We start from the raw sequence: 14,836 nt of genomic DNA on the forward strand, positions 1-14,836 counted from the left end.
AATCAACTCAAAACAGATGAAAGACTTAAATGTAAGACCCTACATAATAAAACTATTATTAATATAAAAAAAATAGGGGAAACATTTCAGGACATTGGTATGGGAAAAGATTTTATGAATAAAACATTAAAAGCACAGACAACAAAAACAAAAGTAAACAAATGCGATTATATCTAACTAAAAATTTTCTGCACAACAAATGAAACAGACTGAAAAGAAAATGTACAGGATAGGAGAAAATGTTTGCAAACTGCTTATCTGACAAGGGATTAACATCCAGAATACATAAGGAACTCAAACATTTTAACAGCAAAAAACTCAAACAATCTGATTTTTAAATGGACAAATAATATGAACAAACATTTCTCAAAAGACAACACGCAAATGGCCAAAAAATATTTGAAAAAAAAAGTTCAACATCACCCATCATGAGGGAAATGCAAATCAAAACCACAATAAAGCATCATCTCACTCCTGTTAAGAGGGCTATTATTAAAAAGACAAACAGTAACAAATGCTGGAAAGGATGCAGATAATTGAATTTAAGATTATCCATGTTGACCAACTGCTATCCCCAAGCAACTGCAGCTAGAAGAACAACATAGAAATCCTTTTTGAGAGAGAGAGAGAGGAAAAAAAAAAAAAAAACCTTCAACACAGGACTAAAGAATTATTGGCTGGGCACAGTGGCTCACGCCTGTAATCCTAGCACTTTGGGAGGCTGAGGCAGGTGGAACAGTTGAGCCCAGGAGTTTAAGACCCGTCTGGGCAACATGGCAAAACCTTGTCTTTACAAAAAATGCGGAAAAAAAAAAAAAAAAAAGCCAGGCATAGTGGCACCTCTAGTCCCAGCTACTAGGAGGCTGAGGCAGGAGAATAGGAGAATCACTTAAATCCAGGAGGTAGAGGTTGCAGGGAGCAGAGGTTGAATTGTTGCACTCCAGCCTGGGTGACAAAAAATTAAAAAAAAAAAAAAAAAAAAAAAGGATTCCCACAGATAAAAGTCCAAGGGAAAAAAAAAATGAGTTCATAGAAAAATATTATAGGCCAGGCACAGTAGCTCACACCTGTAATCCCAGCACTTTGGGGGTTGAAGTGGGCAGATCACCTGAGGTCAGGAGTTTCAGACCAGCCTGGCCAACATGGTGAAACCCCGTGTCTACCAAAAATATAAAAATTAGCTGGGCATGGTGGTGAGTGCCTGCAATCCCAGCTACTCGAGAGGCTGAGGCAGGAGAATCACTTGAACCCTGGAGGCAGAGGTTGCAGTGAGCCAGGATCGTGCCACTGCATGAGACCCCATCTCAAATATACAAAAAAGAGTAGAATAGTGGGTCACCAGAAGCTAGGGACAGTAGGGAAGATGGGAAAATGGGGAGAGGTTGATTAATGTACAAAATTACAGTTAGAAGTTCTATTTATTGCACAGTATGGTGATTATAGTTAACAATAACAGACTGTATATTTCAAAATAACTAGAAGAGAGGATTTTGAATGTTCACCACAAAGAATTGGTAAGTATCTGAGGTGATAAGTATACTAATTATCCTGTCTTGATCATTACACAATGTACACATGTATCAAAACATCACACTGTCAAAATTTAAAAATGAACTTGAATATAACCAAACAATCCAGCTATTCCAGGGCACAAGAAACTTGCTCCTTTAGACTTTGCCTTTCTCACCTCCCACTGCATTTTCAACTGCTGTCTACTTTTTTGCACATTTTTCCCTGTGCTCTGACCACAGCCTTCTCCCAGTGTCAGCCTCCATGTGCATAGTAAAAACAGGCATGGTGGCACCTCTAGTCCCAGCTACTGTCTCTTGTATGTAACTTAGATGTTACTACCATGACCCTGGACTAAAATAATTGGTAGAATGGGCCTGGATGATCCAGAAACTTTAGAGAAAGAACTGAAAAATATGTGGCCATCCATATGGCAAGCCATCCAGTGCCTTAATTTTAGAGAAAATATAAAATGTTGATTACGTTCTTCTTGCAAAGTATGGGAGGCAGAAAACCATTTTGTTTTTCAAAGTCAACTACTAACTTGCATTAGTCTGGTTTCTCTGAGAAGCAGATGCCAAGAAAGGATTAAACGATCAAAGATTTTATTAGGAGAAACACCTGAGAGAGAAAATGGAGGTAGCTAGGTAAGGTTGAGAGGGCCACCAGTCAGTCATACAAGTTTGATCCTGAGTGAAAAAGAGAGGGAAAGAAGAGTTGGTGAAAGCATCCTATACTGCCTTTCACTCTCCAGAAGTTTTGGCAAGGCCACTGGGGAGTTCTTGAGCCAAAGTCAGATATCAGAGTCTGACGACTCTCAGGAACAGACCTATATCCCTGCAAGACTTAGTCATTGACTGGGAGCGGCCCATGGAAAGACCATTCTCAGAGAAAATGCAGAGATGGATCAGACCACAGCCAGTCAACCCCTTTGTCAACTAAAATCCCCTGGAGTTGGCCAGCCAGGTGTAGTCTCCTGGTTACCATCCAAGCAAACATCTGGGCTTTGGAGGAGGAGATTTCTATACATATGTAAAAGAAGAAATTTCAGCCTGGTGTTATCATTATTGATCAGTTCATTGACAGGACAATCATAAGTTCTCAGATCTTCTATGACAGGAGCCATTCCTATGACATATTCCAATGACTAAATGAAGCTGCCCCCAAACTAAAGAGGTTCTCTACAACTGCCAGGAAGCTAGGACTGTGATGTCACTCAAAGGGGGCAATGGACACAAGTGCAGGCCTCTGTTTTAGCTCCTGAGCAGAAATATTCTTGTTCTATGCTGAAGGGGTGGATATTACGTGACTACAATTCCAGAGGTGGAATTCTAAAGGTGATAAGCTGGAATTTACTATACCAACATCGCCATGGCTACAGATAGGGATTGCTATAAGGAGCATGAATATGTAGTTAATAGAGTTTTAAAGACCCTGATAGAAAATGCAAGTAAGATCTTAAATTTACTCTTCACTATCATATCACATATAGGGTTCATGGAATATTCAAAACGTCTTTATTATGTGAAGAATAAGAGCTAATTTTGTTAGATTACAAGACTAAAATAACATGGCTGCCCAGGAGAAAATATTATAATTTCAGTCACATTGGGATACTTAACTTGAAATAATGTGATAAATACACACAGTTTCATGTCTTGCTCATTTAGGAAGAACTAATGATATGACGAGAAATTGCTTATGTTGGAAGCTCCTACAAGATCTGCACTGCTTAAAATATACAGCAAAGCAAAGCAAACCAGCTGCAAACATATGGAAAAAGATCATACTTCATTAATTATCAGAGAAAAAGTCCAAAATTAAGATAAGGAGATAATATTTTACCTCTATTAAAATTTGTAATAATCAAAGTTTGAGAGGTAACATCTACTATTCTCTTTGGGCAAGGGATATGAAACAAATGGACATTTCTGGGACGTTCATTGGTATGACTATAAATAAGTACAATCTTTCTGTAATTTACTAAAATGTATCAAAAATTTAAAAATAGCTATACTCTTTGAATTGGTAACTCTGTTCCCATAATTTATCTTAAATTATTAGCAATAGTTATGTATAAAAATTATATTCATAAAAATTTACAATAGCAAAAATTTAAAACAATCTGAAATAGCAAATATTTGGAGATAAAGTATGGTACATCTATAATTAGACTCTGATGTAAACAATGAAACTGAAGATCATGTTTTCAAAGAATACTTACTGTCCTCAAGAAATGGTTACTCCAAAATGCAAAAAATCAGGATATAATTTTACAGTATTTTGTTTTTAAAATTCTATATATCCACATAAAAGGACTAGAAATGAATATAGAAATCTTTCGTTGTTTGGGGGATAATGGGATAATGGGTATTTTCTATTTTAGCATTCTTCTGCATCTTTACATTTTCCATAATAAATGTAATCAAATAGTAAAGTCGATCATTTTAAAGAATGAAAACAACCTGAGAAAGTTCCAGTTCTTGAAAACACACTGATTCTGGTGAGGCAAAATTTGAGGCTGGAGTATTATGAAAAGTTGTTTTTTTTCTTAAAAATTAACTCTATGCACCATAGAAAGAGGATTAATAATGTCTATATCCCACAACCATATTTGTATGTATGTTTATGATAGTCTATAAACTATTTTAAGACTATATACACAACGTAACTTTTTTTTCAGATTATTTTATTTCCACTCCTTTCACACCATATCATTCTTCAAGTACCAAAGTCCCTAGCTAGTCTTTTTCTCTCTGCTCTAATGTTTAAGAATTATTACCAGAGTTTTTAGCTGTACTTAGTGGGAAGAATACGAAAAAATATGTATGCTCCATTTGTTTAGAACCAGAGGTCACTTCTCTCAAATATTGCTTCATATATTTCAATGCTATGTTATTAGGTATACATAGGCTTAGAATTGATGTATCTTCCTGATCAGTAAATCTTTTATAATTTAGCAGGGTCCCCCTTTATTATCTAGTAGTCACTTTTTGCCTTAAATGTACCAATTTTCTTATGGCTAATATTTGCCATTATTTTCTTATGGCTAATATTTTCCATCCTCTGTCAACCTTTTAATGTCTTTTGAATATGACTTTTGGAAACAGTATAGTGCTAGATTTTTTAAAAATTTGAACTGAAAATTTTTGCTTTTTAATGTTTTGCCACAAATTATATACATATTTACATTTATTTCTCATCAATTTTTTATGTTTTGTATTTACCTTTTTCCTCCTTTCTTGCCTTGAGATTGAATTCATTTTATCTTCTTCAAAGGCATACACTCTATCGATAGTCTATTCTTTCAGTGGCTACCCTATTTTGACAAGCATTCTTAACACAGTCACCAATTAATCATTTATTTTTACCTTGAACCTTAAGACTACAAGGACCTTAGAAAATTTTAATTCTGATGATCTTCCAATTTATATCTATTGTTCCTTATTTTAATACTAGGATTAACATTTCCCAAAAGATCAGCCATTCATGTTTTATAAGTCTGGATTTTTTTTTTTTTAACAATCAGCAAATTACGTGGAAAGTAATTTCATAGATCTAAACACATTGACTTTTCGGACTCTTTTTTTTTTTGAGATGGGAGTTTCACTCTTTTCATCCGGGGTGGAGTGCAATGGCATGATCTTGGCTCACTGCAATCTCTGCCTCTCGGGTTCAAGAGATTCTCATGCCTCAGCCTCCTGAGTAGCTGGGATTACAGGTGCCCACCAACACGCCCAACTAAATTTTGTATTTTTAGTAGAGATGGGGTTTCACCATGTTGGCCAGGCTGGTCTTGAACTCTTGAACTCTTGACCTCAGACAATCTGCCTGACTCGGCTTCGTGGGATTACAGTGCTGGGATTACAGGCCTGAGCCACTGCACCCAGCCTTCAGACTCTTTTAAGTAGGCACAAGGTAAATCACTTTAAAACATCCTGTAACAGAGCACAGTGAAAAAAAAAAACATAGTTCTTCCTGTAGAAGACTTCCAAGAATAAAAACATGGCATTCTCATGAAATTAACAATAATGAATATACAGATGGAAAAAAGCTTCTAATTTCTATTTATTTTATTAAAAAACCTCGTAAACTCACGTAAATCATTGGCTCATAAAAGGAGTGGAAATAAAATATTAATCTTAAAAATAAACCATCCTACCTAGTAAGTGTATACAGATTTTTTTTTTTTTTTTTGAGATGGAGTCCTGCTCTGTTGCCCAGGCTGGAGTGCAGTGGTGCGACCTCAGCTCACTGCAACCTCCGCCTCCCAGGTTCCAGCAATTCTCCTGCCTCAGTCTCCTGAGTAGCTGTGATTACAGGTGCCTGCCACCACGCCTGCCTAATTTTTGTGTATTTAGTACAGACAGGGTTTCGCCATGTTGGTCAGGCTGGTCTTGAACTGACCTCAGGCAATCCACCTGCCTCAGCCTCCCAAAGTGCTGGGATTACAGGCATAAGCCACTGTGCCCGGCATGTATATAGTTTTAAATAGTTTAAATTTACAGACTAACAGTATTAAACACCCATCATAAGAAGTTGTTGCAAACAAATATCATTCTGGGATATAGATATTGACAGTTTTTTTTTATGGTGCAAAGACAGAGTTGACTTTTAAGAAAGAAACAGAACTTTTCTCAGTGCTACCGTTTCAAATTTTGCCTCACCACAATCTCTTTTTTTTTTGAGACAGAGTCTCGCTCTGTCGCCCGGGCTGGAGTGCAGTGGCCAGATCTCAGCTCACTGCAAGCTCCGCCTCCCGGGTTTACGCCATTCTCCTGCCTCAGCCTCCGGAGTAGCTGGGACTACAGGCGCCCGCCACCCCGCCTGTCTAGTTTTTCGTATTTTTTAGTAGAGACAGGGTTTCACCGGGTTAGCCAGTATGGTCTCCATCTCCTGACCTCGTGATCCGCCCGTCTCGGCCTCCCAAAGTGCTGGGATTACAGGCTTGAGCCACCGCGCCCGGCCACCACAATCTCTTAACTGTAATCTGATGTACAGGAATTATACTGTTAAACACAATTATTTATTAAAGGGTGTTTTTAGATTTTACTACAATGATTCAACTTATCATCAGTGTAATGATTTAGGCAAAAGGAAAATAAAGTATGTACTTTATTAAGACTTTGCTCTATTAGGTTAATTTATATAAAGATGTTATTTAAAATTTGTGCCGTATGACAATTTCCCAATGTGTTATGGTATGTTAGTAGTATACTAAAGTATGCCTAAAAGGAAATTTTTAACTAATACATGCTCAAATTTAACAATGAATGAACACATTTGCATTTTATTTTAATGACTAAAGGCATAAAACATAAACTACTAAAATTAACAAAAATATTATATAAGAAATTAGAGAAGTATGAGCATAGTCATATAATTTTACTTATGAAACTGAAAAGAAAAATACTTAGGATTATAGAGTGATAGCAAATTTTGGCGGCTTTTTTCCTTGATAGAAATATTAAACAACAGTTGTGAGTTAAGATTTTATATTCTTATAAACTTCAAACCTAACTTTTATAAAAACAGATTAATGTTTAAATTCTAGAATAAAAATGCTAAAGCTGATTTTTAATGGTACAATTAAAACAGAAACAACTGAATTATTAAGATGTTGCTCAAAAACACCCATCAGCTGTCTAACAAATTTTGAGACAATGTATCATTCTGGTTTGGAGAATACCAAATGTATTTTTCTAAATGTCCCAAAAAAGCTGAGCAGAGTTTCTCCAAGGACTCTCCAGCTCTAGAATGTTAGCCTTGGAGATAGATGAAGCTGTCTGTGGGAAAGGAGAGCAGAAATATGCCACGTTAAGAAGTTAAAGAGAATGGTCAATATGGTATCTGATGAATATTAAGAATGTAATATAGAAAAGATACATTCTATAAAGAAATTATAACCAAAACAATCATGTACATTAGCAATTTAAAATATTTTTCTCTGAAAATGAACTATTTGATTTTTCTTGCCCTTTATCAAAATAATAACTATTTTCTCATAAAAGAGTAACAGTGTAGTTTTGCTTTATTATTTTTAAAGTTTTAATCTAGCTGGCTGTACAACACATTATAAAATTAGAGATAAATTATTTAAACCTTTATTAATATCACCCGAGTACAGTGTTAGTAAAAACTGAGAAATTTTTTAACATTATAATTTCTTATAACTAATTATAAGTGATAGAACTGCTCTGCAATCAATCTTGATAAATATAAAAGAATACCTAGCCAACACAAAAACAGCTGGGGAAGCGAAATCAGCTTTAAAAAATTAGTATGTTTTAAAGAGTTTTATATTAAATAGACTGTTTCACAATGTACTCACATTGTTGACAATCAAAATTTTATTCCTACAAGAGGGACAATATAAAGCTAGGACCTTCATGAACATTCAGGTATCACAAGAAAGTTGCCAAGGACAGAACTGATTTAACAGCAAGAGATTGGTCTTATGCTTATTACCCAGCACCATTATTAACTGTTAAAACAACCAAAACTAAGCAAATCAAATGCATGGCTATTTATTTTTTGTTGCTTTTCACAGATGAGCCTCTGATGTGGAGTTTATCCCCCAAAACATTTGATCTTCTTCCACGTTCAATGGCTGGACTTCGTTGAGGTTTCTCCCTGAGAAATATACATGTGAATATTAATATGATTTATAAAATGGCCAATGGTTTATAAATCAATAAACATGTTAAAAACCACTGTAATATAAGAAAAGTTTTATCTTAAAAGTTCCTTAATAGCTTTGAAAAACAAGGCTGGCCAGGTGTGGTGGCTTACGCCTGTAATTCCAGCACTTTGAGAGGTCGAGGTGGGCGGATCACGAGGTCAAGAAATCGAGACCATTCTGGCGAACATGGTGAAACCCCATCTCTACTAAAAATACAAAAAATTAGCTGGGCGTGGTGACGTGCACCTATAGTCCCAGCTACTCAGGAGGCTGAAGCAGGAGGACTGCCTGACCCTGGGAGGTGGAGGTTGCAGTGAGTCAAGATTGCGCCACTGCACTCCAGCCTGGTGACAGAGCCAGACTGTCTCCCCCTCCGAAAAACCAAAAACAAACAAACAAACAAACAATAAAACAGGAAAAACAAGGCAGACTATTTCAGTGAATTTAAAACAGCAACAGCTGTTTTCCTGAGATAGATTTAACTGTTTATAGTTTAAACACTGTTTAATGTTAACAGTATGGTAGCCACTAACCACATTTATATTTGAATTAAACTAAAATAATTCAATACTTCAGTTTTACCAGCAATGGTTCAAATGTGAATCAACAGCCACATGTGGCTAGTAATTACTACACAGGACAGAATAGATATATAGCATTTTTGTCATTACCGAAGTCATTTCAGAAAATGCCATTGGACACTGCTGGTTAAGAGAAAATGCCACTGTTAGGGCCAAAAATTTATAGGTCACCCATAAAGAGCATGCTTCTCTAAGTGGGACCTGGATTTCCTATTCAAACTTGGCACTGCTAGGTTTTTAATCAGTACATTTTTCAAATGAGAAAAATATCTGTAATTAATATAGGAGCAAGTTTTCAAGCAATTCAATAGAAAATACCAGGGCTCTAAATTCCTAAACAAGTATTTTAGAAGAAAAGATCCTAGCATATGAAATTCTCCATAAGGCTTCTGATTTGCTTGATACTCACTTGTCCACTGCTAGTTCTGTGAAGCCTTCTACCTTCTGCAGCAATTCTCCACTCTCTTATAGCTTAGAACAGATTTCTATTAAAGGTCCGGTGAGGCCTTTCTCTTTAGTGTAACTTCATAGGAATTAGATATTATTATTCATTTTCCCCCAGAGAACCACATTAAACTGTAGCTCCAGGGTATGTACAAAATGTATTTTAAAATCTCTATAATATTTGTTTATTTATTTTTGAGATGGAGTCTTGGTCTGTCACTCAGGCTGTAGTGCACCGGTGTGATTTTGGCTCACCACAACCTCCGCCTCCTGGGTTCAAGCGATTCTCTTGCTTTAGCCTCCCAAGTAGCTGGGATTATAGGTGTATGCTACCATACCTAGCTAATTTTCATATTTTTAGTAGAGACGGGGTTTCACCATGTTGGCCAGGCTGGTGTCAAACTCCTGACCTCAAGTGATCCACCTGCCTCGGCCTCCCAAAGTGCTGGGATTACAGGCATGAGTCACCATGCCCAGCCAGAAATCTCTATAATCTTTAATATGTCGTTTCAGCAAATTTATTTTTCTCAGCTATACTAAAAGGGAATTGTAAAATAAGCTAATGTTCTTGCAAAATTCTTCCAAAACACCTAAAACACATCAAATATGGTATTGCATGTACTGTTACATATTATACCCGTGTCTGAAATTTCATTTACAATTAAATGATAAATTGTGATTTGTTAAGGAAGTTGTTAAGTCTTCCAGATAGAGTCCCTCTCCCCTTAACATATCTCTAGGTATCTTTACCAGTGTGAAATGTATGACTCTATAACCACATTAGAATCTGTTTTACAAGAATAACTACTCCATAGCAAATCAGTTTTCCTTAAGAGGATTTTGGTCTCTGTCTTCTGAGGCATAATTTACTAGTGAATTACTAACCATGCAGTCCTAAACTATTATTGATTTTTAGATATAAATTTAAATTTGTGTGGAATACTCAGTTTTAGTATAAAATTATTACATCTTTCACAGAAGATACTGTGGATACAACTTGGATGATCATCAAAACTTTCTGATAACAGAAATAAAATTATGTAACTGTACTTCAAATTCTTCTTTAAAAACTAAACTATTTTAGAAACAACTTTTACCTTCTTTTAAGTTCTTGGCAGCCAGGATTCTCATGGCCAACACTTCTCATTCTAGTGTTTTCTAGATTGTGTCGTCCTGGTTTGTACTTCAAAACCTCACTTTGCCACTCCTCATCAAAAGCATGAGCATCATCTATGTTAAATAGAAAAATAATGGGAATAAGTATTAAGGTATCAACTGTCAGTAATTGCCTTGCTCCTACATATTTCAGTCTAGTCTGGTGTTTTCATTAGTGTAACCTCAATATAGAGGCAGGAAGCTGCTTCAAATATAAGGATCTTTGATGAGAGTAGTATTTCTTTTCCTGTCTGTTCCTCTCCTATTCCTACTAATGACCTAGTTATTGATGATCTATTTTTTCACCTGCCTGGATATCATATTATTTTACCCAATGGACCAGCTGACCCAATTATAATAACTAACAGTTTTTTTCCTGGGTCATCTCACAGTGAATATGCTCTTCCTGTATATTGTATACTTCTGTGACTAGCACTTCTATTCACCTAACCATCTTTCTATGTAACTTGACCTCACAAGTTTCTGTTGTCAATTTCCTAAGACAGGTTACTCAGCTAGAATGTCAATTCATGCGGTTATGAAGTAAGTAATCTAACTTCCATAGTAGCAACAATAGAGAATGATAGTACTTCTTCTTTAAGACTGCTTTAAAATATTATGTTCCTTCACTAAATTTTTCATCAAAATGTTGATTATTGTGAAATACTCAGTATATATATAAATGTGATAAAATTACAGAGGTTACAATTAAACACAGGTCACAATATCATGGCTTCTATCTTATTGCAAAAGAATAATTTCATCAAACCCCGGCCGGGCGTGATGGCTCACGCCTGTAATCCCAGGACTTTGGGAGGCCGAGGTGTGCGGATCACAAGGTCAGGAGATCGAGACCATCCTGGCTAACATGGTGAAACCTTGTCTCTACTAAAAATACAAAAAATTAGCCAGGCATGGTGGCGGCTGCCTGTAGTCCCAGCTACTCGGGAGGCTGAGGCAGGAGAATGGCATGAACCTGAGAGGCAGAGCTTGCAGTGGGCTGAGATCGCACCACTGCACCACTGCACTCCAGCCTAGACAAGAGAGCGAGACTCCGTCTCAAAAAAAAAAAAAAAAAAAAAAAAAACCAAAAAGGAATAATTTTATCAAATCCCAATGTTAATAGAATTTCTTCCTCCCCCCAACCCAAAACAGAGTCTTGCTCTGCTGCCCAGGCTGAAGTGCAATGGTGTGATCTTGGCTCACTGCAACCTCTGCCTCCCAGGTTCAAGAGATTCTCCTGCCCCAGCCTCCCAAGTAGCTGGGATTACAAGTGTGGGCCACCATGCCCGGCTGAGTTTTGCATTTTTATTTATTTATTTTATTTATTTTTTTTGAGATGGAGTCTCGCTCTGTCACCCAGACTGGAGTGTAATGACTCGATCTCGGCTCACTGCAACCTCCGCCTCCTGGTTCAAGCGATTCTCCTGTCTCAACCCCATGAGTAGCTGGGATTACAGGCACGTGAGCCACCACGCCCGGCTAATTTTTGTATTTTTAGTAGAGACGGGGTTTCACCATGCTGGTCAGGCTGGTCTTGAACTCCTAACCTCGTGATCTGCCTGCCTCGGCTTCCCAAAGTGCTGGGACTACAGGTGTGAGCCACCATGCCTGGCCAGAATTTCTTTTTTAATACAACAATTTAAAATTTAAACACTTTATTATGGAAAAACATTATTCAAACTAGTTTCTGAAACTAGGAGATGAATCCAACTAAATTTTAATATAATTTCATTATTGAATTAATACAATTAATTAAATATAAAAGCTTAATACTGATTTAAAAATTAATAAAAATAATTTAAATTTAATGATTAAATTTGTTAATAAATTGTAATATAATTAAAAACTACAGGGAGAAAGGACACTAGAAGAATGCAAATGCATTGAAGAATAAATATAAAACCTAGAAAAAGAAAAGATTTACTTGAGAGAGACATACATGTAATTCAACATACAACAGAAATTAAAATCTTATCTATACAAAAGCCTAAGTACTGAACAGTACAGAATGATTTAAGTAAAAATTATGGCTTATTTACAATAAAACTTTTAGGTAACCACTTAAAATGTTTTTGAAAAATAGCATCATAAGTGACTTTACAATTATAATGGTAAATTAAAATAAGCACAATATAAACTATATAAAAGTAAAATAATAATTTGAGGAAAAAGCATGTTTATATATATATAAAATGATTAGGAAGAAATACATTAAAACATCACTAGTATTTTGATTTTGGATTATGGATGATTTTTGTCTTTACACTTTTCAAATGTACTTTCTTGATAATCAGAAAAAATATTTAAAGAAGCATTTTGCCAACTGATAATATTAATAACAATTCAAAAGATTCCACTTTCCAAGGATAAAATAAAAATAAGTAATATCCCATGTTGCCAAAAATCACTATAAAAAAGAGCTCTCCTATGAAAGGATGAAACCACAATCCTATTACTTTGACAAGGTATTCTCTACACCTATTATTCAAAAACTACCTCTTATAACATGTTTCTACAAAAAATATTAGTCAACTTTAACTGTTATTTTAACTTTATGAGACAGAATACTATTTTTTTGTGATAACTTACTTTCATTCATATTGATGAACTCCTGGTTGACCTCTTCATCTCCAGTCTTTCTGTTCTTTGACTTTTTAATGACATGAGCTCGGTCATGGATATGATGACCAATAGCCATTTTTTCTAGTCCACTGTCAGAATCTCTCATTGCTTTCCTGGTTTCCTTTATCTGTAAAAATAAAGAAATTTTATTATTATTTAAATATATATAGAATGTATATAACTCTAAAATTCTCAGGGCCAGCTTACCTACTGAGGTATGGCCATAGGTCTACCACTCTCAAAATAATGTGTACTCAGTTCCACTATTAACTTGTGGTAAAACTGTGGTGATAAGTCTCTGATATTTCCTGAACTCCTTAAAATGAAAATGTCTAGAACAAACAGAACCCATACAATTTAACGTGTTTCCAAATTATAATCAAATATTAAAACAAAAGTAGCAATTATAGTTTAATGCCTTCAAGACTGTTTTAGACAATGTAATAGAAGCAAGTTTATCATAGCATTCCTACAAATAAGGGCAACTAATTATTTTTCATGTTGATTGGCTTGAATCTCATCATTCCCACCTATCAACTCTATGGAAGTGTTACTAGAATATTTATGATAGCTACTAACATGATTTACTGGGGGACATCTACAATTATATTCTGTTTACATTTAAGATTGTCACTTTTAGAAAGTTAAAATTAAAATGTCTGAGATTAATTAGCAGAACTACGGCAAGAGCATCATTAAAAGGTTCATCTTTATATGTAAGAACTAAAAAATGTACTACTTCACACTCATTAGATTGGTAAACCTAAATTTTTACTGTAAGTACTAACAAGGAAGTAGAGAAATGGAAACTCACAAGCCACAGTTTGTGGAAGCCAACAATTTCTTTTTTTTTTTTTTTTTTTTTTTTTTTTTTTTTTTTTTTTTTTTTTTTTTTGAGGCGGAGTCTTGCTCTGTCGCCCAGGCTGGAATGCATTGGCCGGATCTCAGCTCACTGCAAGCTCCGCCTCCCGGGTTCCCGCCATTCTCCTGCCTCAGCCTCCCAAGTAGCTGGGACTACAGGCGCCCGCCACCTCGCCCGGCTAGTTTTTTGTATTTTTAGTAGAGACGGGGTTTCACCGTGTTCGCCAGGATGGTCTCGATCTCCTCACCTTGTGATCCGCCCGTCTCGGCCTCCCAACGTGCTGGGATTACAGGCTTGAGCCACCGCGCCCGGCCGGAAGCCAACAATTTCAATCACTGGGATAGTAGCTTGGAAATGCTAGGTAAAGAGGAAAGTACACATATCCTACAACTCAGCAATACCACTCCTAGACTCTTTGTATAAGGAGCCGTATATAAAGATGAATTAGTGAAAGATTAGACTCACCTACATATCTACTGACAGAAAATGATTTAAAAATAATGGTACATTCATATTTTGGATACTACGTAGAAGTTAAAGAAAACAGGGCCACATGTATCAACTAGAATAAATCTCAGAAGCGTATTAATCACAATATATTCATATTTTGGATACTATATACAAGATAAAGAAACCAGGGCCACATGTATCAAGTTGAATAAATCTCAGAAGCATATTACTCAGCAAAGACAAGTTGCAGAGGACACATGCAATATGATACCCTTTATGTAATGTTGGGAAATCTGGAAAATAATCCATCTTTTTATGATAGAAAGATAAGTAATAAAATTGTAAAAACATGCATGAAAATGATAAACTCCAGATACAGGAAAATGGTAATCTCTGAGAAGGGGAGAAAGGGGAAACAGACCTCAGAGGAATGTATTAGAAGCTTTAACTGCCTCTGTACATTTTTGCTTAAAAGGAAAACAAAGCAAGAGACAATTTGAAGCAAATAGAGAAAAATGTTATGATATG

General features: G+C 35.7%; 1 protein-coding gene across 2 annotated transcripts in view; it reads right to left on the reverse strand.

Annotated features, from left to right (window-relative positions):
* Positions 1-6,786: 6,786 nt before the first annotated feature.
* Positions 6,787-14,836, reverse strand: part of MLF1 (myeloid leukemia factor 1) — a 37,686-nt gene continuing 29,636 nt past the window's right edge. Inside the window, exons 6-8 of one of the 2 annotated variants that reach the window (XM_010367785.2) lie at positions 12,964-13,123; positions 10,314-10,446; positions 6,787-8,142 (exon numbers count right to left, since the gene is read on the reverse strand). In XM_010367785.2, the coding sequence (XP_010366087.1) occupies positions 8,037-8,142; positions 10,314-10,446; positions 12,964-13,123 (399 nt within the window). In that variant the 3' untranslated portion in view covers positions 6,787-8,036. The remainder of the gene's footprint in view (positions 8,143-10,313; positions 10,447-12,963; positions 13,124-14,836) is intronic. The other variant, XM_010367786.2, reaches the window with a different exon arrangement.

This window comes from Rhinopithecus roxellana, chromosome 1 (genome assembly GCF_007565055.1).
Source record: "Rhinopithecus roxellana isolate Shanxi Qingling chromosome 1, ASM756505v1, whole genome shotgun sequence".
Lineage (NCBI taxonomy): Eukaryota > Metazoa > Chordata > Mammalia > Primates > Cercopithecidae > Rhinopithecus > Rhinopithecus roxellana.